General features: G+C 37.1%; 1 protein-coding gene across 5 annotated transcripts in view; it reads left to right on the forward strand.

Annotated features, from left to right (window-relative positions):
• The first annotated feature begins 3,535 nt into the window (after positions 1–3,535).
• Positions 3,536–27,867, forward strand: part of Sel1l2 (SEL1L2 adaptor subunit of SYVN1 ubiquitin ligase) — a 79,607-nt gene continuing 55,275 nt past the window's right edge. For all 5 annotated transcript variants that reach the window (XM_070007686.1, XM_070007688.1, XM_070007687.1 and 2 more), the window contains exons 1-3: positions 3,536–3,652; positions 23,320–23,375; positions 25,880–26,048. In XM_070007686.1, coding sequence (XP_069863787.1) covers positions 3,595–3,652; positions 23,320–23,375; positions 25,880–26,048 — 283 coding nt within the window. In that variant the 5' untranslated portion in view covers positions 3,536–3,594. The remainder of the gene's footprint in view (positions 3,653–23,319; positions 23,376–25,879; positions 26,049–27,867) is intronic.

The raw sequence follows: 27,867 nt of genomic DNA on the forward strand, positions 1-27,867 counted from the left end.
ACTGAAATACTACAAAAAGTAGAAGGATAAAAATCAAAAGTAAGAGAAAAGAAATAGATTTAGAATATGAAAAGGATATTTCATCTTGGAATTCACTGGAAAAACAAGTCAACAGAGGTTGGGAGAACTTTTTAAATAAAAAAGGGGAAAGAAAATCCTTTGGTCAAATGGCCTCAGTATCAGTAAAATTGGGAAGCAAACTTATCAAAAATACAGTTCCACATTCAAAGGAAGACTGCAAAAGGGGAAAAAAGGGATTGTTTTGGAGCCTATAATCCTAGCTACTTTGGAAGCTGAGATCAGGATGATTTGGGTTGGAAACTAGCTCAAGCATACAGGCAAGACTTCTCAAGCATTAATTTGTTGTTGTTGTTATTTGTTTGTTTTTATTGTGAAAATACCGTACAGAGGGGTTACAATTACATGGGCAAGGTAATGAGTACATTTCTTATCAAGCATTGTTACCTCCTCCTTTGTTTCCCCTTCCCATCCCTTCCCATACTCCCCCCCTCCCCCCCACCTGACCCTCCCCCTTTACAACAAAGTTGTAAAGATTGTTTTTCGACATAATGACTTGTACATCTCATTGTTGCAATGGGTTCACCTGTATCCCTATTTAAGCGATTTGGTTTTTCCCTTCCCCTCCACAAATTATACCAACATCAAATACAGTGAAAGCAGGGGTTATACCATGGGGGAGGGACATACAAAGCAACAAAGAAATCATCTTATAAATATGTTAGAAACAATTGCATGAAAGAAAAAAAACATTTGAATACTTATCTTGGGGTTCATTTCCCTAACATCAACTTTTCTGTCAAGCATTAATTGTTCACAGTGACATACACTTCTCATTCCAGACACATAAGAAGCTGAGATCAGGAAAAAATTGATAGATAATATCTGATAGTTTAAATGAATTTTATTTATGCTATTTTAGAATTATGAACATCCCATATACCCTTTGGTAGAAGGAAGTCACATTAGGGACTAATGATGCCAAAACAAGAAAGTATCCAGGCCCTAATCTCTGGAAGTGTGAATGTTATATTATGGGAAAAGAGACCTTGAAGATGAGATTAAATTTTTGAGATAGAGAAATTATCATGGATTATATTGGTGACTCCCAACTATTATCACAAATGTCCCTTACCAAGAGGCAAAACTAGACATGGCTCACAGATGTAATTCTAACACTCAAGAAACTAAAAAAGGAGGCTCATAAGTTTGAGGACAACCAGAATTACACAAGATACTTTCATATATGTGTGTATATGTGTGTGTTGATGTACATATAAGCATATAGAGATAGATAAAACCATTGCCATACAGTACTTAGCAGTACATACCATATATTAGGTATCACATAATTATGTATGTTACATAATATAACACATAGTTAATGGCCATTACATAATATTAAAATGAGTCTGAAAGATTTCTATTGCCTAGTCAATATAACCTCATAACAAACTATATTATTCAACTATAGTGATGCTGGTGCTAGCAAAGCTGCTGCGCTGCCAGTTATAAAAGAGTATAACACATGTAATTATATATGCAGTTTATAATGTCCAGTAATAAATGGCTGCTACTTTTATTAAGCTATAGTTTTATCATATAGTGTGTTCTTCTACTTAGAAAAAATGCAGCTTACTTGGGCGGGTGAAGGCTTGGAAGGGATGGGAAGGGGAAACAAAGGAGGAGGCTACAATGCTTGATAAGAAATGTACTCATTATCTTGCCCATGTAATTGTAACCCCTCTGTACAGTTTTTTCACAATAAAAAATGCAGCTTACTGTACAAAAGTATGTCATGTTTACACTGACAGTAACTTCACATATTTTGTGGTTACCCTGTCTCTTGATTGCAGTAAGAAGCCATGTCAAGGACTGACCCATACATCTAGGTTTCTAGAAGTACACTCCGTATTGTTTGCATAATCAAATTGTCCAATAACAAATTTCTCAGAATTCATCTTCATCATTAATCAAAACACGCTTGCTTATAGACAAGTGAAGACAAATGGTGATTAAATAGAAATTGTTGGGATATATCTGTATGTCAATGAATGCTAGTAGCTAGTAGAAGGGAGAAAAATTCAAAATAATGAATAGATTCTGGTCTAACAGTGTAGCTTAGGGTATAACCCTTCACTAGCATGCCAAAACCCTGAGCTCAATCCTCTAATACCACAAAAAAAATACAAGAAAAGGAAAAGCATAGACTATTTCCAGAACTAACCCTGTTCCTGATCTCATTTTCATATCTCTTAGAATCCTTTTGGATTTCTGGCCTCCAGAATTGTACAAGAATAAATCTCTATCATTTAAACATAGTAGATTTGTGGCAATTTGCTACTATAGCAGTGAGAGACTAATAGAGTATAACATGTCAATTCATGACAATAATGTGTTTCTGAAATAATTACCTGGATTCACCGTAAAAGTTAAATATATTTTAGGCATAATTTCTCAATTATACCATTCCTTAAGTATCCTTAATATTTCCAAGTTTTTCCTTAAATATTCATTTTTACCTCTGTCTGCCTTTATCCTAGTAAAACTTTAACAGTTCCTAACTTAAACAGATTTTCATCCAGATTTGGAAGAAAGCAGGCTTGGTCTGTGTGCTTCTGTTTTCTCTCTCTCTTACCCTCTACCCCGCCATCCATCTCTCTCTGTCTCTCTCTCTCTCTTCTGCCATTACCTAAGGGTTTCATATTGAGGGATAACATCAAGTTATATTCAAGTACTGAATTGCCTTGTCACATAGTGCATCTGGCACCTCATTATGATTTAGATATAGTGTGTGTATGTGTGTGTGTGTGTGTGTGTGTGTCTCCTCCTAACTTTCGTGTGCTGAATTTACACCACTATGAGGTATTAGGGGGAGGAACAATTAATCTGACACTGGTGCTTAGCGGTAAGGCATTTAGGAGATAATTGGGATTATCTATATTTGGGTCATTAGGGTAGAAATCCCATGATTGAATCTTCTAAGAGGGAAAGTGACCAGAACAAAATAGACATACAAGTGGATTCTCTGTCCCTTGATGACATGTGGTATTCTTCATCACTCCTGGATTCTGCCAACCAGAAGTTCATGACAGACTGACAGACTGTAGCCCCTAGGCATTGTAGGACTAGCTGAAACAAACATCTTTTAAAGTTATCCAGCTTAAGGTATCTCTTATAGTAACAAAAACTGTATAGCACAGGTTTCTAGAGGTAACATAAAAACAAGAATTTCCAGAAACACTGAAAACAGTTGAACATTTGTGTCATCGTAAACATATTGGGCATCTGGTTCCTTCCTTTTGCATCAGAGAGTAACCCCTACATATTTCAAACCTAAATGTTATCTCTAGCCAGAGATAAGAGAGGAATGGAAGAGTACGAATAGTTTCTTCCCAGAGCCTGTGCTCTCAATCAGCTGCCTTCAATTCCATATTGAAAGGAACTTCCTTGGAAGCCCATTGGCCTCAAGTGTAAGGAAATGGTTACTTAGCAACTGACTCCGTGCGAAGAGTAAGCTTATAGGCCAGCCACCTAATTCTGCCTGTGTTACAGTGAAGAGGAGCTGCTTAGAAGATGAAGCCCTTGACCTTGTTAATACAGATATTGATAATTATTGGGGTCACAATTAAAAGTAAGTTTTCTATCATTTGGGATAGAAAAGGGTCTTTCTGAGGGAAAGTTCTTTCCTCTTTATAACACAAGGAGCTAAAACTAATTAGTCAGAAGTCATTATGTTCTCAATGGATACCATGTTTTGTACAAATACTTCAGAAGGTGAAGAGGAAGAAAAGAGAGAGAGAAAGAGAGAACAAATATACAAGAAAAGCATTATAGTAATATGCATAAAGTAAAGCATTTTGGAATAGGCTGTTAAGTGTTGTTAAATCTTCTAGGACTTTAAAGGAAAGTATAAGATGGAAAGAATGAAAAAGTATTATGAACGTATTCTTTTAAAAAAGTTTATACAGTGATAATTCTACTTCCAAAGTTTCCTTATTTCCTAAGCAGCAATCTGAACAAGAAGATTATTTTCCAGTCTTATTTCCCTATTCATTTCTTGAGTTAATTTTACCCAGTCTTCATGTAATTAATTCACTATAGATTTAATTTAAAGAATATTTATTTAAATTACCCTGGAAAGTAAGTATGGTTTCCCATCTGAACATAAATTAACATAACACATCATTCAGTAGAGTAAAAGACCAGAAAAAGTATCGTATCTGACAAAATTCAACATCATTTGTTATCTAAAACAAAACAAAACAAAACAAACCTCCCCCCCCCCCAAAAAAAAAACAGACAAAGTAAGAGGAAATTTCCTGATTTTTTTTTCACAGCTTTTTTTTTTTTTCGGTAGGTCATGGGGCTTGAACTCTGGGCCTCCGCTCTTCAGCTCAAGGCTAGTGCTCTACTACTTGAGCCACAGTGCTACTTCCAGTTTTTCTATTTATGTCGTCCTGAGGGATCAAATCCAAGGCCTCATGCATTCCAGGCAAGCACTCTACCACTGAGCCACCTTCCCAGCCCCATGAACCTCATTTTTTTTAAACCCTCACATTCTCAAAAATGGCACAGCTAATATATTTATTGATGAAAGTCTACATGTGTTTCCCTGGAGACTGGAAATAAGATAAGAATGTTCACTGTTGCCATTGTACTAGAATTTCTAGCCATGGAAATTAGAATGAATTTGGATTCCTACCTCATGTCATATATACACAAATTAATTCTAATTAATATCTAAATATAAGCTGAAGCTTTAAAAATATAAATGTAAGCCGGGCACTGGTGTCGCCTGCCTATAATCCTAGCTCTCTGAATTAAGATTCAAAGCCAGAACAGGTAGGAAGTCCATGAAACTTACCTCCAAGTGACCATGAAAAAAATCAGACATGGAACTTTGACTCAAGTGGTAGAGCTCTAGTCTAGAGCACAAAAGCTCGTGAACAGTGCCCTGGCACTGAAGTATTTGTCTTTGTATTTTCGTTTTCTGCACCAGGACTAGAAAGCAATATAAGTAATGTAGAAATGTAGAAATAAATCTTCTAGACCTTGGATTAAACAATGATTTTTTAGATGACTAACATCATAAATAAAAAGAAAACATAAAATTTGAAACTTGAAAGGATACCATCCTAAAATAGGAAGAAAACAACTGCAACTTATGTATACAGTAAAGATTTAGAGTTTAGAATATGTAAAGGAGTTTTACAAATAACCAACAAGTGACAACCCCGTTTTTAAAATGATAAAGGTATTGTAATCTTCTCCAAAGAATATATACAAATGCTAAAGCCCACGAAAGATGGCCAACATTATTAGTCATTAAAACAAAAACCATAATGATAACATCACACCCACAAGAATGGCTGAATCAATAAATGGAGCCTTTTGTCTCAAGATACTCTTCAAATTCTGAAAAAAAAAAAAAAAAAAGGTCTCCAGAAGTTCTACCGGAGCCACCTGTGAAAATCTGGCCAGTCTTCTCATTTTTGCAATATCTGCTCAAACCTGCATGGTACCAAGATAGGGCCTCAACCTGTGCCACCTGAGTTTCTATCAAGAAGCAAAGGATTCACTATGTAGACGAAGTGAGATTTAGTTATCTAATCCATCTACACAATGAAAGAAATAATGCTTACTCTTTATACATGAAATGTAATTTAAGAGAATCTTTGAAACAAACTAAAACCAAAGGTGGTACAGTGGCCCACATCTGCAATCCTAGCATTTTGGAAATAGGCAAATGGATCACCATGACTTTGAAGCCATTATGGGCTACATAGCAAGTTCCTGGCCAGTCAAGGCGAAACTTTGTTCAGAGAGAGATGAGTGGGGGGAGGGGACAGGGGAAGGATGGGGAAGAGAGAAGAGAAGAAGGGAGGCCAAAGAAGAATAGAGGAGAGAAGGGGTGGGGAGAGGAGGGAAAGGGAGGAAAAGGGGGAGGAGGAAGGGGAAAGGGAAGGGAAAGAAGAGGAGAAGGTGGGAAGGGGAGAGGAGGGGAGAGGAAAGGGGGAAGGGAAAGGAGAGTAAAGGAGGAGAGGGGAAGTGAGGGGAGGGTAGGAGAGGGGAGAGGAAAGAGGAAAGAGAGAGGAGAGGAGAGGGGAGAGGAGAGGAGGGGAGAAGAGAGTAAAGGAGGGGAGGGGAAGGAAGGGGAGAGGAAAGTGAGGAAAGGGGAGGGGAGAAGAGAGGAGAGGGAAGAGGGGAGAGAGGAGAGGAGAAAGAGAACAGGGGGAGGGGAGAGGGGAGAGGAGAGAGCAGAGGAGAGGGGAGAGGAGGGCAGGGCAGAAGGGAGAGAAGAGGAGGGAGAGGAGAGGGGTAGGGCGGGGAGAGGAGAGGAGAGGAGAGGAAAGGAAAGGAAAATCAGAAAAGAAATAGAGCACTGGGAGTGTATATAGCTCAGAGAAGGAGTGATGGCCTAACAGTCATGAAGATATGCTTCCTCAGCACTTAAAAAAAGATAGAAAAAAAAAGGAATGGCACAAGGGTTCAGCAAGGGTAGGAAAAAAATAAGAACCTTCACACATTACTGGTGGAAATATGAAATAGTACTATTACAGTGAAAAAACATAGAGCTGAGTGTTGTGTATACACATGTATCCTCAGCACTCAGGATGCTGAAACAGAGAATCAAGAGTTCCAGAACAACCAGTGCTACAAGTGAGACTCTGTCTCAGAAAAACTAAACTAGAAGCCAAGATAGATAGATAGATAGATAGATAGATAGATAGATAGATAGATACATACATACATACATACATACATACATACATACATACATACATACATACACACACACATACATACATACATACATACGTAGATAGGTTTACAATGTGTTATATTAATTCTACTATTAAGAATATGCCAAAGAGAAATGAAAACATACATCCACATAGATGTACATGAGTGCTCTTAGACACATCATTTATTCAACCAAAAAAGAATTGTGCTATATGCATGAGTATTATTCAGCCATATAAAGGAAAGAAGTACTAATACTTTTTTACTGCTATTAGAAAATGCCAAATAAAGAAACTACATTATTTGGTGACTGTGATATAAAATGATCACAACTGGAAAATCCATAGAAACAAAATGTATCTGTGTTTGTCAGGGAGACGGGGAGGTAGAACTGAGGTGTCACTGCTTGGTGGGTAAGAGCATTCTTCTGAGGCGATGGGGCAGTTTTTAAACGAGAGAGAGATAATGTTTGCACAACATTGCGAATGTGTCAAACGTCACTAAATCCTAACTACAAAGGAGACTGAGGCAGAATCACAAGTTCAAGGACAGCCCAGACAACATAGTGAAACAACATGGCAAACGACAAAATAAATAGGCTGGGACAGGCGTAGCTCAGTTGCAGAGTACTTTCCTAACATGGGTTCAACCACTAGCACCACAAAAACTAATAACAAAATGAACGAAAATTGACCATGGTAATGCCTGCACAAATTTATGAATATGCTAAACATTATTACATCATTTGATGAAAGATACAAACCAAGAGATTGGAGATACAAAAACACCTAAGACACAGACCTTCTTCTTGAGCAGCTTCAAGTCTTGGGGGGAAAAACAAAAGTGAGGAAATACATTGTGAAAGTGTCCCAGATCTTCAAACAGAAGCATTTACAGGGTAAAACAAGGTACTGTTGGCCACAAATATGAAAGAAATCCATTCTGCTCTGGCTGTGCAGAGTGACCAGAAGCCTTCAAAAACAAGATGGCATAGACTGAATCTTCAAAGATTAGTGAGCCATTACCAAGCAGGCCAGGGGAAATGAGAACATTCAGTCCAGATAATAAGGCACAGAAAGATAAACACATTTAGTCTGTGAAGTATGTGAGTTTACTGTGATACAGGATGTATCAACACCTGATGAGGCTAAAGTGATGGCAGAGACTGTGATGGGCTATGAAGTCTTAGCTGTATCCTGTGACAAAGTGGGAATCACTTGAAGGTTTCCTTATAGAATTTTGCCTTGAAAAATTACCTTAGCAGCAGAAAGGTGAATAAATTCTAGCTGCATAATTGCAGTGACGATGTGGTCAGCAGGAGACTGGCTTACAGATTCGATTGAAATGGTCCAAATAACATACAATAAGGGTTTAGACATCAGGCAGTAAGAATGGGCAGCAGGAGGAAAACAAGCCTACAGAGAGTTGTGGCATGGAGTCTAAGATTAGAGAATGTCAAGATGAGAGTTACTAATAGTGACAAATGGCAAAGAAAGTGGGTAATGTAAGAGTCAATCACTGAATTTAATGTCTAGGAAATGTTTAGGTTTCCAGGACAATTTTGGTTGAGAAGCAGGTACCAAAAACCATTTCAATTGGTAGGTGTGAAAAGGAGAGAAAGAATTGACAGGGATGACAATTACGGAGCTCTTCCAGAACAATGCTTCTTTGTAGCCAGACTAGAGTTTTCAGTGGGTCATTTATTGATTTCAGGTATATAGAGACCCAGGAAAGTAGTTAGTAAGGGAGAAAGCAATTCACTCTAGCGCGAAAAGGCCCAGGATTCATACATATAGCTGGCTTTTGCTCTTTCTTTCTTCTCCCTGCCTCTCTCCCCTTGTTCTCAAGGCAAAAATAGACATATCTTTTTTTCACACTCAAGCACCAGGGTACATGTTGTGTTTTTGTTTGTTGATATGCTTTGCACTTTAGTTTTACCTATATGAAAGTTGGGGGGGCACAATTATGTGATCATCCAGACTCAACATTCATCTAGGGAAAATTATACAACAATCACTTATTTTCCACCACATTTGGTAAATTCTTAGAATAAAATAGTCAATCCCAGAAAAAATGAGCAGTCCATATAAAACATTGCTCAGTATCTCTATAATAATATGTTTTTTTCTTTCTCTACCTCACCAAACCAGCTGCTGATTTATAGTAATGTAAGATATGTAACTGAGACAGAGAAAATGCATTGGCAGTAGCTCCAGCTCTACATCATCCAGGATCCATGATTTTCTCCATCTTATCTACTTTTTTCCTAGCAGTAACTTCTCATTAGCCTGTACTTGTCCCTTAGAAAACCAAACCAACAGAAAGTTAATAGCCACCTTCTTTTCTTAAACCCACCCACTCACCAACTCTGCTCTAATTAAAAAGACAAATATTCATCAATCTTACAATAATCAGAGGTTAACAAGCAAGTAGTCTAGTAATCATATGTAGGTCCCTGTCTTTTCCAAAGAGAAGATGCAGTAGGACTAAGTCCTGTACACGTTGCACAGGACCCTTGAGCCTCTGCAGGACATATGAGTACTATCCTGTTGCTTAGAAATTATGCTTAGTGTTATTAGTGCCACAATTGTAAATCAGGGTTTATGTATGGTTTATATATGGTTTGCAAACAAGTTTTCTCTTTACTCCATTAAGGTTCCTTTGCTCTCCAAAAACTTTATTTTGATTCGTTCCCCCCCCCTTTTTTTTTTAACTTTTGATGCCTGTGTTTTGTGGAAATGCACAATTCTATTAAGCTTTTCCTCGGTGTTATCCCAGTATCAGGTCTATATTCAAATCTTCCATGCATTTGTGTTACCTTCAGTATAGTTGTTAGATCCAGCTCCATTCTTCTGTGTCTGGGTATCCAGTTGTTTCAATACCATTTTTTGATGTACCTGTCCTTTCCTCATTGCACATTCTCATCACCTTTGTCAAATATCAATTGTCTATGCCAGGTGTGGTGATATAAACCTATAATCTCAGTACTGTAAAAGCAGAGACAGAAAGATAATGAGTTCAACACCCACCTCGGATTCATAATAAGTTAGTTAAGTAATCTGGGCTACTTAAGAAGATTCCAGCTCATTGGGATTGGGGGGGAGGGGGGAGGCTGGGAAGGGATGTGAAGGGTAAACAAAGGAGGAGGCTGCAATGCTTGGTAAGAAATGTACGCATTATCCTGCCCATGTAATTGTAACTCCTCTATACAGTATGTTCACAAATAAAATAAAATTAAATTTAAAAAAAAAGAAGATTCCAGCTCAAAAGAATGGGGGGAAGGAACAGAGAGAAAGAAAAATCAACTGACTCTAAATGTACAGGCTTATTTCTGGGCTCAGAAATAAGCCATACCCATGCCAAGATTTTTTGCAACTATAATTTTGTCATGTATTTTGAAATTGGATAGTGTGATGCCTCCAGCTATCCTTTTGCTCAAAATTGCTTTTATTCAAGATCTTTTGTGATCCATATACACTTAAGGACTGCTTTGTCTGTTTTTATAAAATAATGATGATGGCATTTTATAGCAACTAAGTACTAGGGATGTTTTAACAATAGTAATTTTTCCCATCCATGAACATGGGTTTTCTTTCCATTTATTTGTGTCATCTTCAGTTTCCTTCATCAATGTTTTATGTATACAGATCTGAAAGGTTCCTATAGTAAGCAATATACTAGCAACTAGTTGTTAAATTCATCTAGTAAGAGGCTCCAGTTGGGGAAAAGACAGAACTAAGCCTGGTGCAGATTGGGGAACTGACACTCCTGCTAAATTCATAAACCTCCATGCATCAAGTTTATCTCATCTCTATTGAGAACCTCGCCTCCCTGACCTGTCCTATATCATGCTGTGAATCCCTCCCAAGTGAATCCCTCCCAACTCTATGTTATCCATACAAAGGCTCATATTATTTTCTTTTTTTTGGGGGGGGGGTCCGGTCGTGGGGCCTGAACTCTGGGCCTGGGCACTGTCCCTCAGCTCTTCAGCTCAAGGCTAGCACTCTACCAGTTGAGCCACAGCACCACTTCCGGCTTTCTCCTTTTTGCTTATGTGGTGCTGAGGAATCAAACCCAAGGCCTCATGCATGCAAGACAAGCACTCTACCACTGAGCCACCTTCCCAGCCCTCATATTATTTTCATTGCATATATACCCTACTACATTTCTCTGCCAATGCTAGGCTTCTACTTTTTCCTAATAGATTCTGAGATTTACTCGCTGTCAACTGCTTTCTCAAAGAATGACATTATATGGATCAAGAAAATGTGGTATATATATATATATGCAATGGAATTCTATGCCTCCATCAGAAAGAATGGCATTGCCCTATTTGTTAGGAAGTGGAAAGACTTGGAAAAAATTGTATTAAATGAAATAAGCCAGGCCCAAAGAAACATAGGTCCCATGGTTTCCCTTATTTGCAATAACTAGTATATGTCTGAGACAAGCAGAAAAGGTCAGATAAGTTGATGTTAGGCAAAATGAACCCCAAGATAAGGATTCAAATGTTTTTTTTCTTTCTTGTGATTGTTTCCAACATATTTATAAGATGATTTCTTTGTTGCTTTGTATGTCCCTCCCCCACGGTATAACTCGTTTTCACCATATTTGATGTTGGTATACTTTGTGGAGGGGAAGGGAAAAAACAAATTGTTTAAATGGGGATACAGGTGGACCCATTGTAACAATAAGATGTATAAGACATTATGTTAAAAAATGAACTTTACAACTCTGGTGACGGGGGGGGCGGGGGAGGAGGGGAGTTGAGAAGGGATGGGAAGGGGAAACAAAGGAGGAGGCAACAATGCTTGATAAGAAATATACTCATTACCTTGCCCATGTAATTGTAACCCCTCTGTATGGCATTTTTCACAATTAAAAAAAAAAAGAATGACTTTATAGCTCACTGGGTACCAATCTATTGGTAAACCAATTCTTACCATTCTTTGCATGCGATCATTTGCCACTAGTCAACATCTCTTTCTCCTGTCTCCATAGGATCGTGTTAAGTGTTTTCACTGATGGGTCTTCCTCAACTCTCCCTTTAAATGTTATTCTCAAAGTTTAGTGCTTGACTCTCTTGCTTTTCATATTCTGTGCTTCCCATTCTTTCTCATGAGCCCTAGAGCCGGTCTTCTTCTTAAGCACTAGGCCTGTATGTCTGGCTACAAGATGTCACAAACCATCTATACAAATAAGTAATATTTTTCTCAAAGTTCTTCTCTTGCATATGTTTCTTTGTTTATTTTCTATTATTATCAGCTACCCTTCCCTGCAGCTCTAAATTTCAAAGGTAAAGTTCTCATAACGTTTTTTGATCATGCAGTTATAATACCCACAGCATCACCTAATGCAATAAATAATCAGACTGAGGTTCTCAGCTAGGCATGATAACATATTCCTGTAATTCCAGCACTCCAGAGGCAAGTTTTAATCTAGCCTAGAATGAACAGTAAAACATTAATCTGAAAAGGAAAAGAAAAAAAATAAAGACTAGTGAAAAACTGCTTTTTCAGAGTTTTTCTACAAAACCAAGTCTGGATTCAGAATCTCCATATCTTTTCATTTAAACAAAAAATGAACTGGGCACCTGTGGTTTACACCTATAAATCCTAGCTAGTTAGGAGGCTGAGATCTGAGGACCATAGTTCAAAGCCAGCCTGGGGAGGAAAGTCCATGAGACTCTTATCTCCAATAAACTACTCAGAAAAAGCTAGAAGTAGTTCTGTGGCTCAAGTGATACAACGCTAGTCCTGAGCATAAAGATGCTCAGGGACAGCTCCTAGGTTCTGAGTTCAAACCCCAGGACCACCCTCCTCAAAAAAAAAAAATTAACACACACTGAGCTTGAACTTTAGATCCTCCAGCTTCACTTCACAAGTACTGGGCTTAAAGATGTGTGCCACCACATCCAAATTGATAAATCATTTTTTGTTGTTTGATTTATGTTTTCAGGGTTTTGTTTTTTTTTTAATTTGGGTTTTAATGTTTTTGTTTGTTTGTTTTTGTCAGTCATGGGACTTGAGAACTCAGGGCCTGGGCATTGTCCCTGAGCTTTGCTTTTTTTACTCCAGGCTAGCACTCTACCACTTTGAGCCATAGCACCACTTCAGGTTTTTGAGTGGTTACTTGAAGATAAGAGTCTTCCAGGGGCCTTTTCTGCCTGGGCTGGCTTTGAACTGTGATATTCAGATCACAGCCTCCTAAGTAGCCAGGATTACAGGCATGAGCCACCAGCGCCCAGCAGGTTTTGCATTTTTTAAGAAAGTGTCTCACTACAGGCTGGCCTCAAATTCAAAATTCTCTTGCCTCAGCTTCCCAAGTGCTGAGATTATAGGTCTTTGCCATCACCAGATCTAATCCTTTATATTTAATATTCTTTTACTCTTTCATCAAGTCTTTACTTCCTCAATTTTTCTTCCATGTGTTTCACTGTCTCAATGTGATATCTCCTTTTAGTATCTTTTAACTACACCATTGTATCTCTGACTCTCCTCTCTCTTACCCACTGTGTGTTACCACCAGAAATAATAATCCAAAACACCAAACATTATCACGGTCTCCCCTTGTACCACAGAAAGTAAAGTTCTAACAACTTGTTCAATAGTCAACATCCTGTGTAATTGTATTTTGTCTCTGCTAATATTTTATTGCATCCAATGCAAACTGCTAATTACTCTATACTTGCTAGCTCTCTCATATCAGTGACATTCTTTATCTATTCTGCAGATAGGCTATTCAGGGATAGACTGTCTTCATGTCGTCTTCAACATTATCAATAACCTACAGCAAAACATCTGGTTCAATTTTTAAGGTCCATGCAAGTTCCACTTTAGTGGCTGGTTGCTACTAGCTCATTCCTATAAACCCAGCTATTCAGGAAGCTGAGATCTTAGGATCATGGTTCAAGGCCACCCTAGGCAGCAACGTCTGTGTAACACTTATCTCATCTAAACTACCAAAAAATCTGGAAATAGAGCTGTATCTCAAGTGATAGAGCAGTAGCCTTGAGCAAAAGAAGCTCAGAAACAGCATCCAGACACACACAAAAATCACAACAAAATTTTCCTCATGGCATATGTGACCTATTGTGCCTTTATTGTCTTATGCATCATATAATTATTCACTCATAATTGAGTTTTTTAAGTCTCTCACCATTGTCAACTACCTGAATGCAGATATTGTGCTTTGCCTTTTAAATCTTCCATAGTCTGTGGAAAATTGGCACTTAGATTATTTGTTCTAAAGGACTTGTCAAATTGGATAATAGTCAATATCTATGTAATACTGAAATTTCTACAATACATTCTCAGTACTCCTGAAATAGACTACATCAATATTTTTAGTACCCTAAATCTATAGATTTTTTAAAACCCTAAAGTATATAGTTTAGTAACACTCACTTCCTCTACTGGGATCTAATGTTTTCACTTTGCACTACCTATTTGTCATTCTAAATTGGTATTCTCTAAAGGAAGACTCTAGGTATTTAACTCATTATCATATTTATTTGCTTCAAGCTGTTTCCACTGCCAAAAGGCCAGATTGAAAAAAATTCCATCAATCACCTAAATATTTTAAAATATAGTATGAATATGTTTTTCTTCATATAGAACAAATAGCCAGGTGTTTGATTGTTTGCTTTTCACCCAGTTGTTTTGGCAGTATGATGATTACATAAATTCAGTTGTGACATTTTATTCATTTTTAAACTGATTTTGTAACTTTACTGGAGTCTTCCATTTATTTACTTTATCTAGCTAGATACCTACAGTATCTACATTAGCTGGCCAACCATTGAGAATGTAATAGGCAATAAAACTTTCCTAAATCATTAAGCCAGGCATGGTAGTGCTCACCTATAATTCCCAGCAGTTAGGAGTCTCAGGCAGGTGTGGAACCAAGGCTAGTTTACATTGCTAGAAATAAAATGGATATTTTCAGATTGGATAAAGTGCTATCTGTCCAGCAGCCTCCCTGATAGGATAGATAAAAGAATAAACAAACAAACAAACAAAAAACCTCATCTGCTCTGGAAAAAGAAACCACTAAGACTGCCTAAAAGACAAAAATGAGAGATGGAACTGAATTGAAATAGGAAGTTTTTCCCGAAGTTTGTAAAAAAAAAAAAAAAAAAAAACTCTTAGAAAAGCTCTACTAGTTGATTTAGGAAACAAATAGGGAATACTTGGACAAGGAGAAGGTATTTGGTTGGAATCAACAGGAAGAGCAATGTGAAAGTCTCAACACCTCTAACCCTCCCTAACCACCACTACCATGCGCAATGGAGAGGGTGAGAAATCTATTTCCAGTAATAGGATGGCTATCCAAACAATCTTTCCCACGGATAACAAATGGTATGTAAAATAACAAGAATTTGTTTGTTTGAGATGGTATCTCACTCCCTTCCTGGGTCTGGTCTTAAATCCCTTGGCTTAAGTGATCCTCCTGCCTCAGTCTCCCAAATAGCATAGGCTTCAGACACACATCACCACATTCAGAAACAGCCTTCAAGTACTTTGAAGGGTACTGAAGGCAGTAAAGAACTAACTAATTAAAAGCTAAGACAAAGGTAGAACTCAAGAAAGTAAGCACAGAAGACTTGAGTGGACTCACAACCTACTTATATCTGATTATCAGAGAACACGTTGACTGAATCAGACAGTACAAGCCTTGGGTTTTAATGGTCTTGCAAAGAAGGAAGAATAGAATCCAGTATTCAAGACCTTAACAGAAGACCTTGTCTGTATTAGCCTAAGAACATAAAATGATGCTCTTTTAGAATAAGGGCAAACCAAAAGTAAATTCACTCCTTCTAGAGATCTGATACACCTTACATTTAGCAAAGAGCAAAAGGAAGAGAGGAAAGTGTGGTCACTGACCAACCCACATGGAAATTTGCATCATCAGTTTAACATGCCTATGTATTCCCATACACCTAATCCCAGAATCAGATCTAAGGTGGTCTCTTACTGTTAATGCCGCACACTTGGCAGGAGTAGATTTTTGTCTTTTCTATGAGAAGGCAGGCTCATATAGCCAAAATACATAGCCAAAATTCACTAAATGTAGTCAGCCTTTCCTATCCATCATTCAACATCTGCAACCACACATGAAAAATATTTTTTCCTTGTAAATTATTCCCTAAGCAATATCATGTTACAACTATTTACAATCCACTTTGTTGCATTATAAGCTGAAAGCATTACTTTACAGCATTCTTAGACAGGTAAACAGAAAAATCTAAGCCTGAATCCAATAAGTATTCACCAAACATTTAACACTATGAAGGTAAAGCATCGAACTATACACACACCTGAAGAAACAGAATATTCTGGAGGCTGAGAGCTGAGGATTGTGGTTGGAAGCCATCCAGGCAGGAAAGATTGTGAGATACTCATCTCTTATCACCAGTAAGCCAGGAACGGAGCTATGGCTCAAGCACTAGAATGCTAACCTTTGAGCAAAGTGGCTCAGGGACAGCACCCAGGCCCTGAGTTCAAGCCTCAAGACTGGCACAAAAATAAAAAGATTTTAAAATCTCAAAGCTAGAACAGCAACACTGATGTAGTCCCAAGGGCAATCCAGAATTTCAAAGATCAAACTGATCAATTCTCTTAGATCATAAGTGAAAGAGGAGGTGATTAAATGAATTAGAGGATTAAATGAATTCAAGAATCCATCCAAAACCAGCTAAGAGGATTTCTAAAAGAAATGAACAGAAGTGCAATGAAAAATAAATAAGCAAATAAAATTCCAAGGATCTGAAAAAAAAAGATTCAAGTTTTAGATGTAGTCCTACTTCGTGCCATGCAAGAAAGCTAAGACCAGCTCTGAAAAAAATCCGTAAAAGCCGGGCGCTGGTGGCTCACGCCTGTAATCCTAGCTACTCAGGAGGCTGAGATCTGAGGATCGCGGTTCAAAGCCAGCCCGGGCAGGAGAGACCGTGAGACTCCTATCTCCAATAAACCACCAGAAAACCGGAAGTGGCGCTGTAGTTCAAGTGGTAGACCGCTCGCCTTGAGCTGAAGAGCTGAGGGACAGCGCCTCCAGGCCCAGAGTTCAAGCCCCACGACCGACAAAAAAAAAAAAAAAAAAAATCCGTAAAATTGTAGTATTTCATCGATAATAAGAAAATCTGAAAGACTTCTAAAGAGAAATAGCATTATTTACAAAGAGAAAAACAGTACGATGCTGACTTTAAGCTTATTAAGCAACATTAAAATATAAAAAGACATTGGAGAAACATTTTCTAAGTACAATGGTGAAATAATTTTAGGGCTAAGAATCTATCATCTAAAAGGCTATCAGACAAGTGAAATAAGACATTTTTGGACCTGAAGTTCTTCAGTTGGTCATCACAAAACCTAGCTAAAATGAGGACAAAAAGATATACTCCAACAAAATATAACATAGATTGAAGAAAAAGACCAAAAGTCAACAGTAAGCAAAGAAACTAAACTTCAAGTTTACATCCAAGTACATGTTCATTTTAATATTTAGAAACATAGTTATTATAATTGACTTTAAAGAATCTCTTTCACTAGTAATAGATATTGAAGATTGCTTCAATAAAATTTATTGAAGGTAGAAAAATATGCATATGAAAGAAAATGACAATTTTTCTGAAGAGGATAAATTAAAAAATCTAAACCAATTAAGGCTATATATGTATATATGTGAGTGAACCTCAATTTAAATATGCAACATCTGCCAGGTGCTGCTGGCATCCTAGCTACTCAGGAGGCTGAGATCTAAGGATTGTAGTTTGAAGCCAGCCCACACAGGAAAGTCCATGAGACTCTTCAATAAACTACTCAGAAAAAGCTGGAACTGGTTGCTGTGGCTCAAGTGGGAGAGCACCAGCCTTGAGCAAAAAAGAGGCTCAGGGACAGAGCCCTGAGTTCAAGCTCCAGAACAGGCAAAATTAATTAAAAATAAATAAATAAGTAAACAAGATCTTTGTAAATTAACAACACAATCCTAGAACTACCAATGAATTTCCAGCTTATTTCTAAAGGTTTTCTAAAATGCAAATTATGCTAGAATTCTAAAATGTCTCCAAAAAGAGAAGGCTAAGGGGACTAGGGGTGTAGTATGTGTGTACACTTTCCATGAAAGCTAAAGGTACTGAAATAGGATAACAACAAGTGAAGAGTGCTTTCATTTTTCTGGGTTTTAGTCAAAAAACTTGAATAACTTTCAATGTTGCTGAGGATTTTCCTTCAAGAAGCCTCATTACCTTCTGTAGATAGATGTAAGAGTTTAACAGCAAACTTGAAAGATAGTTAAATGATTTGCACGGAGTGCTTGACTAGCATATAGGAAATGCTTAGCAAATATTACTTGTAGTCTTGTTTGGATGAGAAATAATTTGAAAGGAATGTAAATCACAATAGGAAAGCATGGTAGAACATAGTTGTGGATGCCAGTCGCTTGTGGTTCTAAAATAAGGTGGTAAGAAGATATAGGTGAAGACTGTCTGATTTGTAACATTAAGAGCACTTCAAGATCTTCTAGACCCCATTCCCCAAATAGGAAAGCATTTTCTGGACTAGAAGTAGGGGAAAAGCTAAAGGGGAAGAAGCAAGAGAAGTGTATAGTGTGATAGCTTGAAATACAAATTCCATGCCAATTAAATTCCATTATTAAAAAATCCTAAGGATGTATTTCTTGCAAAATTGAGTTTGAAAATTAAAATGTATGCCAACTATTAATAGAAAGTATAAGAGTGAATGTTAAATGTGATCTGCCTAGCTCTAGCAATACAGCAATAAGGCTTTTAAACTGAGAGGCTTTCCTTGAAATTCTGAAATCTTGCAATTGGTAAGCTTCTCTAGTTAGGATTTAAAGAATGAAAACATCAAAACTACTTAACTGTCACCAATAAGTGCACACATATCTGCGATGATTAAATACACAACAAAGTGGACTGGATGAATTCCTATCAACTCTTCAATGCCAAAGTGCCCAAACTAAATGTATGTTTTAAACTGTCCCTCAACAGTCTGACCTTATTTTTTAACCACTTTATTATTCACTACACTGAGCTTTTTGTAAAGTGGTGCTTTATTACCTCATGTGTTCACTCCAGTCATCTTTACACCTGTGTCCTTTACTTTGTGTACTTTGACTAGGAGGGCCTTAAATGAATGGCAGAGTTAATGAATGGCAGTGTTCTTGCCCTGGATCCTAGAGAACAAGGTGTTAAGGGAAACTGCCCCCTTGTGGTAGAAAGTAACATGGCATGTCCTTCTTTCAGAGAGTCTGGAGCAGTGAGAAAGCAATTGAAATATAAACAGATATGTGTCCCTATATGCCAAAAAAAAGACATGATGATGGGCAGAGGAAGAAGATTTATTGCATGTCAGGCATAGGAAGACAGCATTTCAGTACATCTTTCGCTGTCTTCAGGGATTCAGATTTTGGCTTCAGGGAAAATTGGGGGAAGAGGGTGAGAAAGGTATGCACAGTTAAAATAGTCCCAAGTTATAAGTTGGCCATTAGCTCAGTCTTTGTCCTTAGAGGACTTTCCAGAGAGGTTGCTACCACTTTATTACTGGAACCAAACAGGAGCGAGGTAGTCTCCTGAGTGGTTTGGCTGTTTCCGTTAAAGTGATAAGAGAACATGGCCTTCCACAAAAGACATTTATCAAGAAATTTTCTCTTTCTTAGAGCCCAAGGTAATTGCAAAGGGGTTGCAGCAGAATAGCTCAGATCAAAGGGCACAGATAAGAAGTTGGAGGACTTTTAGCTAATTCACAGGGACCAGCAAAATCACTTTTTAGGTTGCCTCTTACAGGAATGCAAGTGTTTAGGGGGAAATACCTAAATGTAAGGGAGAATGAGAAAGTCAAAATATTGGTTACCAGAGTTATCACTGGTTATCACCAGAGTGATAAATGCAATAACAGTTCCCACAGGTCAAGTAAGGTGGAAAGGTTAAATCTAGACAATAGCAGGGACAAAAGGATGTGAGTCTTCATTAGAGAAATGCAGCCTTCTGGGTAAATCCAGGTGTTAATAAACATTTAGCCTTTCTTAGAGAATGTAGATCTGTAAAGAACCACAATGTAGCAGTATGTTTACATTATTTTCCTCTAAGGTTTTTGTCCATTCTATGAATATATTCTATATGACATATTTTGACATTATTTATTGGTCTACTTTCACTTCTGAGAAAGGAGAATTCTGTCTACGGAGTCCCAGTAGGCCAAAGAACCAATCTTTCCAGTTTTCAGTTTTTTGCATTAACAACCCAAAACATGGTCAGCTGACACAATAATGATTCACTACAGGCTCATCATAATTCTGTAGATTGGGTAACTGGTTTTCCTACTGTTCCCACCTGCACTTTTTTTAATATATATTTTTTATTGTAAAGATACTTACAGAGGGGTTACAGTTAGATGAGTAAGGTAATGTATACATTTCCTATTAAGCATTGTTACCCTAGCCTTTGTTTTTCCTCTACCACCCCTTCCCTCCCCACCTCCCCAAGTCCTTCCCTGTTCCCTGCCCAGTTGTAAAGTTTGTTTTCAACAAAGTTTGTCTTTACAGCTCCTGGTTACAATGGGTCAACCTGTATCTTTGTTTCAGCATTTTGTTATTTCCCTTCCCCTCCCCAAATTAGAAAAAAATATATATATACAAGATGCAGGACACTGCACTGGATTAAAATACAGTGAAAACAGGAGTTATACCATGGGGGAAGAACATACAAAAGAAACAAAAAAATCACATAGTACATTATAAGTACATTAAAAACAACAGCAAGAAAGATACAAACCTCATGTGTTTCTATCTTGGGGTTCATTTTGCTTAGCATCATCTTATATGGTCATATGTACATAGCTTTTGACCTTTTCTGCTTGTCCTAACAAATGGGGCAGTGTCATTCTTTCTGATGGAGACATAGAATTCATGCACTTTTTTTTTTTTAAATCAGAGTTAGGGCAAAAGTTGCTACTGACAGTCCCAATAGACTAGGCTCCACCATAGGTCCTGGAAAGCCAATCAGAGAAAGTAATGGCAAAGGCAGGAAAGGGGCTTTTTTTTTAACAGCATGATCACCACCACCACGACCCCTCCCCCACCTCCAAGAATAAAAGGTCTGTCTTCAAAGTGCTTTAAATAGTTTCAACTTATCTTAGAGAGAAGCAAAGGCAACAAGCAGTTTGGGTCATCTTGGTCTGCCCATGTTTTTGTTAACCATTGCCTCCATCATTATCTTAGGACAGGCAATGCCAAGTTGGTGCTATGAAGATTGCTGTTGTTTAAAGAGTAGTTTTAGCCTTTTGTCTTAAGATACCCATCAATCTGATCTGTTATTCCTGAGTTGCAAGGTAACTAACTGTACGGAAGGAAGATGAAACAAGACAGATTCAGAAGCAAAATGGACTTATCTCAGTCCATGACTTGGCCCTTGTGGGAATCTGGCTGTACCCTGCTCCAAAGTTACTATATGGTGTATAGAACAATAGCTTTCAGGCTGTGCCCTACCTGAGTAATTCTATTTCATGAACAGCCATTTGCTCCATCTGAGCACAAAATGCAGAGGCATAAGAACTCTATACCTTGTTTGTGCAAATAAACTACCACCATATTTCCAGCACTGACTATGAAGCTAATTGGTATGTAACTTATTGATGCAAATAAAGTATTACTTTGGTATATTAAGGTATACAGAGCCAGTAACTCTGGAATAAGCTCTGTGCCTGAAATGGGCTCTGGAGTTTTGATACCACTGCTGCCTCAACAGCTCTATAATTGAGTTTGTTGTGTTTATATCGAACCTCTTGCAGTGCTTCTTTTTTTGTGTCTCTGCTTTTGGCTCTCGCCTTCAGTAAGGCCTCTTTGGATCTTATAGTTGTCTCAGGATCGCTTAGGTGGGACCTTGATGCAAAACAAATCTTTGATGCCTCGTAGGTGCTCAGGTTTCCTGTTTATTCTTTCCCAGATTCCAAGATGGCTGCAAAAATGACTGTTTTCTCCACTAGCCAACCAAAACCTTATTTTCTTAGTTGAAAATCTAAAAGCTCAAAATGTAAAAAAGAATTACATTTTTAATATGTTTCAAAAGTGTTTTGGATTGTGCATTTTCTCCTGGAAAGACTGTCCAGTTCCCTCTATCTTCTTTTTTATTATGTTTTAAGCAATTGAGTAGTTAATTCCTCTAGTTATACTCTTACCTCCCCAAATTCCACTAATTCTTTTATCTACACTTCTTCTGCCTTTGATAACTAGTTTTAATCCTGTAATTTTCATCTTACTCTTTGTCAATGACAGGTTGATTTTCTGGTCCAGTATATAATATAAACTGTATTCCATTTAATATCCATAATTTTATCTTCTCACTTAAAATATGTATGGCCCTTTGCACTTTTTCTGCAACTGCACATTCTGTGCATACTACCTCTAATTTTATTCTGTGTACTTTTGGGAAGATGAAAATGGGAACCTGTCCAACTCACTTACCATTCTAGTTGTGATAATGGAGTTTTAAATTACCAGACATTTATGGTGACTATATCAGTCATAGCAAATGGCTTCTAATACAACAAACATGAGTAAGCAAAGTAATCTGTGGAAAAACCAGTCATTGATAGAAGCCATATATGCAAAGCATTTATAAATTCTAACATATATGGACTTTCTAATAACACTTTATATGCCAAAGTCTTTTAAAACTACTAACATGTGATATTATCTTGAAGGCATCTTAAATCCTTTTTTAAAAATGTAGCTTAGGTTTATTGAACACTGAATGTATTAGTTCTGGGCTAAATATGTAGATTATGTCATTTGCTTATCACGGCAAATTAATGAAATGGGCACAAATAAAACCTAAAACATAGGTTTGTTTGACCTAAAGACTACATGATGAACTATGATGGCATTTTGCTTCCAATAGTAAGTATTCATGGATCCAGTCACTTGACAAACTTGGCATACAGTATCATTTATAGTAACACTTTTATTTTAGTGCAATTCATTTGACATCATAGGATAGTCTCAATGTGTAGCCCAGGCTAACCTCAACCTTGCCATCCTCCTTCCTCATTTTCTCAAGGCCTAATAGATGGCCTTTAAGTACAAAGATACAATATTTACATAGATACATTTTAACTAAACTCAAGCTCAGAAAGTTATACACTGTTATAATTAGCGTTATTATTTGTAGAACACTTGCATCTTAACTCACTTTCAGAATGCTTGATTAAATTGTTCAGACACTCTCTGGTGTCATAATATATCTTTGCCATCTTTTCACTCATGTTAGAGCCGTAGAAGTTGTCATTGAAGGAACTATTTTGAACACACTCTTAGTAATGAAATTGTAACTTATTTTCATTTGTGTTTGTGTGTTGCATGGGTAGAACCCAGGGCCTTTATGCATGTATGTTAGGCAAGTACTCTATCACTAAACTCCTTATTTAGAACTATTGTTAAGACACTTCTAAAAGTTTCCTACGTAGTTTTAACCAGAAACTGTACTTACAGAAAATTTCAAGTTTTCAAATGTTTTAAAAAATGCTTTGTATATTACAGATATGGAAGCAGAAAGATACAATAAAAGACAAAAGGAAAGAAATATTACCACACAGGTAACTATTTAGTTCATCGCTGTATATTTCAATAGAACAATAGGCCTTCGGCAGAGTTGGTACTATTTATTCAGCTTGCTTAGAACTTCTTACACAGGGAATTATTTACTAGTCCTTTCATTCTTCTCTTCGCTCTCATTCACTCAGTAAACATTTCTTAGTCCACTGTAAGGTAAGACTATATTAAAACCAAAATGGCAGAGACAGTTTGACTTTAGTTATATACAGATGTTCATTGAAGCTTGTTAACCACCTATCTTTTAACGTCTTGGAAACGATGATTCAAAATTTCAGACGAGTCACAACCCAGCAGCCAGTGCAAAACTAAATACAAGGCATTTCAAGTGATACCTTATTTGAAACCCGAGTGGTTTTTCTTGTGTGTTTGGTTGGGTTTTGTTTTTTGTTTTTTCTCTTGCAAAACCAAAGTCATGGCCCCTGGCCTGCTTCTTGTGCTCAAGAGTCTGGTCTCTGATAGCATCTCTTCCTGCTGTCTCCCTTAAGCATTCTAGACACACTGGCTTCCATGCTTTTATTTCAGCAACCCCAGGCAGGCACACACCTTTCTGTCCTTTCTACTCACAGTGCCTTTGTAGCCAAGATAACTGCATGGTTCCCTCATCTTACCTCCTTGAGTCTTGGTTCAAATACCAACTTTTAAGAGGGTCTTCGTCCCAGATCCTCTCAATTCATAGTCGTTCCCATCCAAAGTTGCAAACTCGGTCACATACCTTTTTCTATCTCCCTTCCCTGTGGCAATTTTTCTCCTAGAATCTTTTTCTAAGAACTATGTAACACACAATATTATTGTCACTGTTGCCACTCTTCATCAGAATATAATCTGCTCAAGAGCAGAGATGTTTATCTGTGTTTTTTACTGTGGTTATAACCCAGCAACTAGACCAGTACTGTGCACATATATTCAATAATTTTTATTCCTTTTTGTTTCATTAAATGTTGTTTTGTTTTTGAGATAGGTTCTTGCCACAGAATCCTTGTGACCTCAAACAAGATCTTAATACCTCTGCCTCCTGAGTACTAGGAGAACAATTACATTTCTTAGCAATAAATGTTTACTGAATTACTTGAAGAAATCCTAAATCCAAATTGAAGAAGTAAAATGGGAATAATTGTTTATGCATTTTAAACCTGTCTCTTTTCATTATATTTTCTAACCCCCTCCTCCATATTCATCACTCTAACTGCCACATACCCTGATTGGTAATGAGAATACTATTAGTAGAAGTGAGCTTTTTGGAAATCTCACAGTTTATCTTTGGGTAGGTGCAATATTTGGGACATATTCACCCTACAAAAATTCTGATCAGAAATTCAACTATAACTGAGCTGCTTATATTTTATTCATGGAATCTGTCGATTCTAAAGCAAGAAGGCTCACCCTCAAAATCTTTATGTATTTTGTACCTTCATGATGACAACAACAGCACTAGAAGAGCCCAAAGATGGAAAAACCTAAAATGTTTATCATTGGATGAATGATAAAATGTAATTAATTGAGATAAAGATTATTTAGCTATAAAGTAAAGAATGAAATGCTGATACATACCACAACATAGATTCATCTTGGAAAATTTATCCTAAATGAAAAAAGCTAGCTGCACAAGAAAAGAAAACATACACATTTCCATGCTTGTAAAAGCCAAGAACAGGGAGCTCCATAGACAGAACATAGATTAGTGATTGTTGAGGTGGGAGCAGGAACAGTGGAGGAAAAAATGGGGAGTCTGAGGCTAAGGAGAGCTAAGAGTTTGCTGGTTTCTTTTCTCAGACTTCCTGGAATACTGCATTGCCACCTTTATAGGAAAGATTTAAGCTTTCCAGAAAATAAACATAGAAAGCAAGAGTTCAAATGGGGGTGCTGAAGGAAAGGGGGGGAAACAGCAAATAAAAAACTTTTCTTAACATACTCATTAAAAATAAAGAAAAAATTACTTTATAATAATTTATCCTGAAAAGCTATGTGTATGTTTTTTTAACTTTTTCCTTTAAAGTCTGCATTATTTTCTTGTATACTGAACCTTGTCCCCAAATTCATCACCTTAATCAAAATAGGTTAATTATATTACTTCTGAAAAAAATACTTTGGGAAAATACATTTTTTATACTTTTAATGATAGTCACAATTCACTTTAAATATAAGGGGCTATCAAATACTTAAGTTTTTTAAAAAAAACACACACTATTACTATGACAACTCACCTCTAGAATAGCAAATTAGTTTAATTCTCCTTCTATTTTATCTATAACATTTAGCTTTTAATACTTGTCTTGGCAATTTAGATGACAATGTCATAGGTTTAACAGAATTTTACTCATAAAATATATGAATTGCCCAAGTTAAGTAAACTTTGTCATTTTTATTTGAAAAATAGCAAGAATTCACATAACTGACTTATGTTTATATTTTTGCCATAAACAGATGAATTTTCACTTTCTATTTTATAAAAAGAATTATACATGAACAAAAGTCTTTTTCTTTGTAGGTATCAGTGAACAAAGTCAAACGGCTTTTAACACAAATATTGGAACAAAGAAAACTGAATAAATTAACCAATAAAAGAGAGTATCTCTTAGAGAAAAAGAAGGGTCAGCATAAACTAAAAATAAAAGGAATTCAAAATAAAGATGTCCCGAGGAGAAATAAAATTCATTGTAAGTATAAAACTGTCTCACATGTAAAAGAAAATGATTTTTGTTGCTGGGTATTGGTAGTACATATGTATAACACTAACTACTCAGAATGTAGGAACTAAGTGGATTAGAGTTCTAGACTAAAAAAAAAAAACGAATAATAAGACACCCCTCTCAATAGAAAAAAGTGACATGTACCTGTCATCCCAACTCTGCAGGAAACATAAATACTGGATCAAGGTTCAAACAAGACTGGGAAGAAAGGGATACTCTGTCTCAAAAATAAGCAAAGCAAAAAGGGCTAGAACCATGCTTAAGTGTTCAAGTGTCTGCCTAATAAGTGTGAAGCTCCAAGTCATCAAAACTAAATTTAAAACAAGACAGTTCATCTAAAGCCACATTTTAGAGCTACTTTCTGAGATGTCTAAGGATACAATCATAAATATTGCAATAATTATCTGGCAATTTTTGACACAGTATCACAGCCTTCTTGTTACTTAGTGTAGTGCAGCTGGCCTTCCCAGGCTGCATCTTCAGGTTCTGTGAGGAATTGCAGCTTTGCTTGTCTCAGGTTCCTAAGAGAATGAGGAATTAAGACACTTGGACCAAGTAAGTGAGTGTGTGTGTGTGTGTGTGTGTGTGTGTGTGTGTGTGTGTGTGTGTGTGTGGTGTATACTGGTATGGGAACTTAAACTCAGAGCCTAGTGTGTGTGTGTGTGTGTGTGTGTGTGTGTGTGTGTGTGTGTGTGTGTGTGTGTGTGTGTGTGTGTGTGTGTCCATGTTGTTTTTTGGTTTATGATTTTTGGTCATTTTTGCTCAAGGCTAGCACTCTGCCACTTGAGCCACAGCTCAACTTACAGCTTTTATGGCAGTTAATTAAAGGTAAGTCTCATGGACTTTCCTGCCCACACTGACTTTGAACAACTATCCTCAGATCTCAGCCCCCTGAATAGCTAGGAATACAGGTGAACCACCAGTGCCCAGGTTTAAACATGCCTGGAGATCTGGTGGACAGCAAGACATTTCTTTCTCTAAAGTCTTAGATGTGACAATTCAAAGTGCGAGTTTTGAAATCTACAACATAAACTATAGTTGTTAGTTATAAAATGTCTTCCATCATCTACTTTTATTTATTCTCACCTAAAACCTTCAAATACGTTTGGTGCTCAGTAAGTCGCAGCATGCTTATCACATAATTCAGTATTTCCCCAAAATCATTTTGAGAAGCATGGAGTTAAAATTCCTTTGTTGCTTTTTTTCTTTTTCTTTTCCTTTCCTTTCTTCCTCCTCCTCTTTTTTCTCCTCCTTCTCTTCTTTCTTTCTCCTTCCTTCCTTCCTTCCTTCCTTCCTTCCTTCCTTCCTTCCTTCCTTCCTTCCTTCCTCCTCCCCTCTTCCTCTTCTCCTTCTTCCTTCTCCCTTCTTCCTTTCTTTCTGCCATTAAGTTCCCAACCATGCCTTTTGTTTTGTTTTGTTTTGTTTTTTGGCCAGTTCTGGGGCTTAAACTCAGGGCCTGGCCCTTGTCCCTGAGTGTCTTTTGCTCAAGGTTAGCACTCTACCACTTGAGCCACAGCGCTTTTTGTTCTGTTTATGTGGTACTGAGAATCGAACCCAGGGCTTCATGTATGCTTAGCAGGTAATCTACCACTAAGCCACATTCTCAACCCAACACACTGGTTTTCTAAGCAGGGCAGGTTGAAGGATGAAAGATTTCTGCTGACAGAAAATAGGAGGATAATTATAATACTATATTATAGTTAGTGAAATTATAATATTGTAATAGGAGTAAAATTACTAAGTATCTAAGAATATAAAGGAAATTTTAGAGGTTGCCTACCCTAGA

The sequence above is a fragment of the Dipodomys merriami genome, unplaced genomic scaffold (assembly GCF_024711535.1).
Source record: "Dipodomys merriami isolate MVZ:Mamm:240054 unplaced genomic scaffold, mDipMer1.0.p SCAF_7, whole genome shotgun sequence".
NCBI lineage: Eukaryota > Metazoa > Chordata > Mammalia > Rodentia > Heteromyidae > Dipodomys > Dipodomys merriami.